Source organism: Babylonia areolata, chromosome 18, assembly GCF_041734735.1.
Source record: "Babylonia areolata isolate BAREFJ2019XMU chromosome 18, ASM4173473v1, whole genome shotgun sequence".
In the NCBI taxonomy this organism is placed as follows: Eukaryota; Metazoa; Mollusca; class Gastropoda; order Neogastropoda; family Buccinidae; genus Babylonia; species Babylonia areolata.
The window spans coordinates 21,596,837-21,599,336 of record NC_134893.1 but is presented as its reverse complement, the minus strand read 5'-3'; the positions used below and the strand labels follow the sequence as shown (position 1 = coordinate 21,599,336).

Sequence of the window (2,500 nt, the reverse complement as noted above, 5' to 3'; positions counted from 1 at the left end):
AAGCGCTTTACAAACACGGGGTCATTTGCACAACAGGCTGCCTACCTGGATAGAGCCGACTGACGGCTGCCATTGGGCGCTCATCATTTGTTTCCTGTTTCATTCAACCAGATTTTAGGCACGCACGTATACACACTCGGCCATGTAACATTTTACGTGTGTGACCGTTTTGTTTATTTACTCTGCCATGTAAGCAGCCATACTCCATTTTCGGGTATGTGTATGCTGGGTATGTTATTGTTTCCATACCCGACCTAACGCTAACATGGATTACAGGATCTTTTACGTGTGTATTTGATGTGACTGGCAGGTCTGCACATATGTTGACCTGGGAGATCGGAAAAAAACTCCACCCTTTACCCACCAGGCGCCCTTACAGAGATTCAAACCCGGGACCCTCGGATTGAAAGTTCAACGCTTTGATTAACCGCTCGGCTATTGCGCCCGTCAGAATAGAGAGCACAGAATGAAGATGACTTTATCATCCCCAGTGAGATAACTGATTGAGTCATGTATGTTACATAACGATGTACGAGGATCACGGTCATTCACTATGAATCCCAGTCGCCCCACAGGGATTAAGGAGGGAGGTGTTGTTTGTTTGTTTGTTTGTTTTTTTGTTTGTTTGTTTGTTTTTTGTTGTTTTTTTCTGTGATCTCCCAGGTCAACATAATTTTGTACAGACATCCCAGTGCCTTAACCCCATTCGTGTGAATACGCACGCAGAGGAACAAATACGCACGCTAAAGATCCTGTAATCCATGTCAGCATTCGGTGAATCATAGAAACAAGAACATAGCCAGCAAACACGCGCTCGAAAACGGTATATGGCTGCGTACATGGTGGGGGTAAACAAACAAAACGGTCATATTATATGTAAAATGTTACATCTGTGTGTGTGTGTGTGTGTGTGTGTGTGTGTGTGTGTGTGTGTGTGTGTGTGTGTGTGTGTGTGTGTGACCAAAACCTGATTGAATGACGTACACAGGAAACGAATGATGAGCGCCTAAAGGCGGCTGCCAGTCGGCTCTAACCAGGTAGGCAGCCTGTTGCGCAAATGACTCCGTGTTTGTAAAGCGCTTAGAGCTTGGTTTCCTACCCAGGACAGGTGCTATATCAGTATGCATTTCATCATCTCGCTACAGTGAGAATGCCTTCCGTTTCTTTTCTTCCATTCTGTGTGCAAAGGTAGGACAGATATGGGTAATTGCGAACAGCGTGTAACTGCGAATGATTCGTATACCGCCCCGCTTCGAAGCGTTCTCAACGGTTGCATTTCACAATTTAACGTGTGCTCCGACCTTTTCCCTAATACCTTAATGAATAGCCATTTCAAAGAACCAGACCAAAGAACATCAGCTATTTCTGGCTATTTCCCGCGCTATTTCTTCTTTTCGCGCACCACTGCCGACCAAGATTACAAACATACTCTCAAAATCCTAAAATCAAGGGAAGCAAATTGTAGGACTTGAACTTTGACAGAGTTTAAAATTGATTTGATCGAATATGTTAAATGCGCATTACCAGTGTTTGGAGAATTTAAGAAAGCATATTGGTCACAGAGCAGAATGTCAGTTTTAACAAAATATTGTCGTTTGCAATTAGACCATAGGGTATTTTGACGTGAGTCTATTTGCGAACGATGTTGAACAGTTACTGAACACTTAAAAGAGTGTGTTTGTGTGCGATGTGGGTGTGTGTGCTTAAACGTCTGTTTGTGTGTTTGTGTGCATGTGTGATCAAAACCAACAATACAACAGTCTAGTGGGACGTTCCAATAATATGTTATGTCTAACGAGTTAAAGACCTGCTTCTGTTCTAATTGTCTACATGTACCCAAAGCCATCGTTAGCAGTTAGACTTGCCCGTTCGCATTTACCCTCAGGCACCCTTGCTATTTCAAACGTCGACAAAACGTTGAAAAGAATGAGCAGGCGAACTTTTCCTCGTGCAACCAGTCGGAGAAAGCCTTTAAAAACTAAAGAACTACGTTTGACTGTCATGCGACATATCATCTTTACAGTACACACGCTGAGTTGGTCGCTTCGATTGGATCGTTCGCAATTGCCCATACCTTCCCTATTTGTTTTCCCACCAAAGTGGATTTTTTCTACATACTTTGCCAGAGCAACCCTTTACCCGCATGCTGCACACGGGACCTCAGTTTATTGTCTCACCCGGATTACTATCATCCAGACCTAGTGGAGGGGGGGAGGGGGGCGGTGAGGAGGGAAGAAAATACTGACGAGCGGTGGGATTCGAACCAGTGCGCTCAGAACCCATTGCTTCCTAGGCGGACACGTCACCACCACCACTAGACCACCACCCCTACAAAACCTAACTATCCTTCCATCCCGTCTCACAGGTGGAGAAGTTCGACACGCTCAACTGGATCTACAACGAGGGCTTCCCGGGAGGCTTCGTGGAGGTGTCGGCCAAGGAGGACGAGAACGTTGAGGACATCTTCCGGCTGCTCCTGGACCAGTCCCGGGGCGGGGCC

The 2,500-nt window shown here is 45.7% G+C and overlaps 1 protein-coding gene across 1 annotated transcript in view; it reads left to right on the top strand.

Moving 5' to 3' along the window:
* Window positions 1-2,500, top strand: part of LOC143291890 (ras-related protein Rap-2a-like) — a 9,210-nt gene that overhangs the window by 6,078 nt on the left and 632 nt on the right. The window contains exon 3 of the mRNA XM_076602025.1: window positions 2,366-2,500. This exon is cut by the window's right edge and continues 632 nt beyond it. Within this exon, the coding sequence (XP_076458140.1) occupies window positions 2,366-2,500 (135 nt within the window). The remainder of the gene's footprint in view (window positions 1-2,365) is intronic.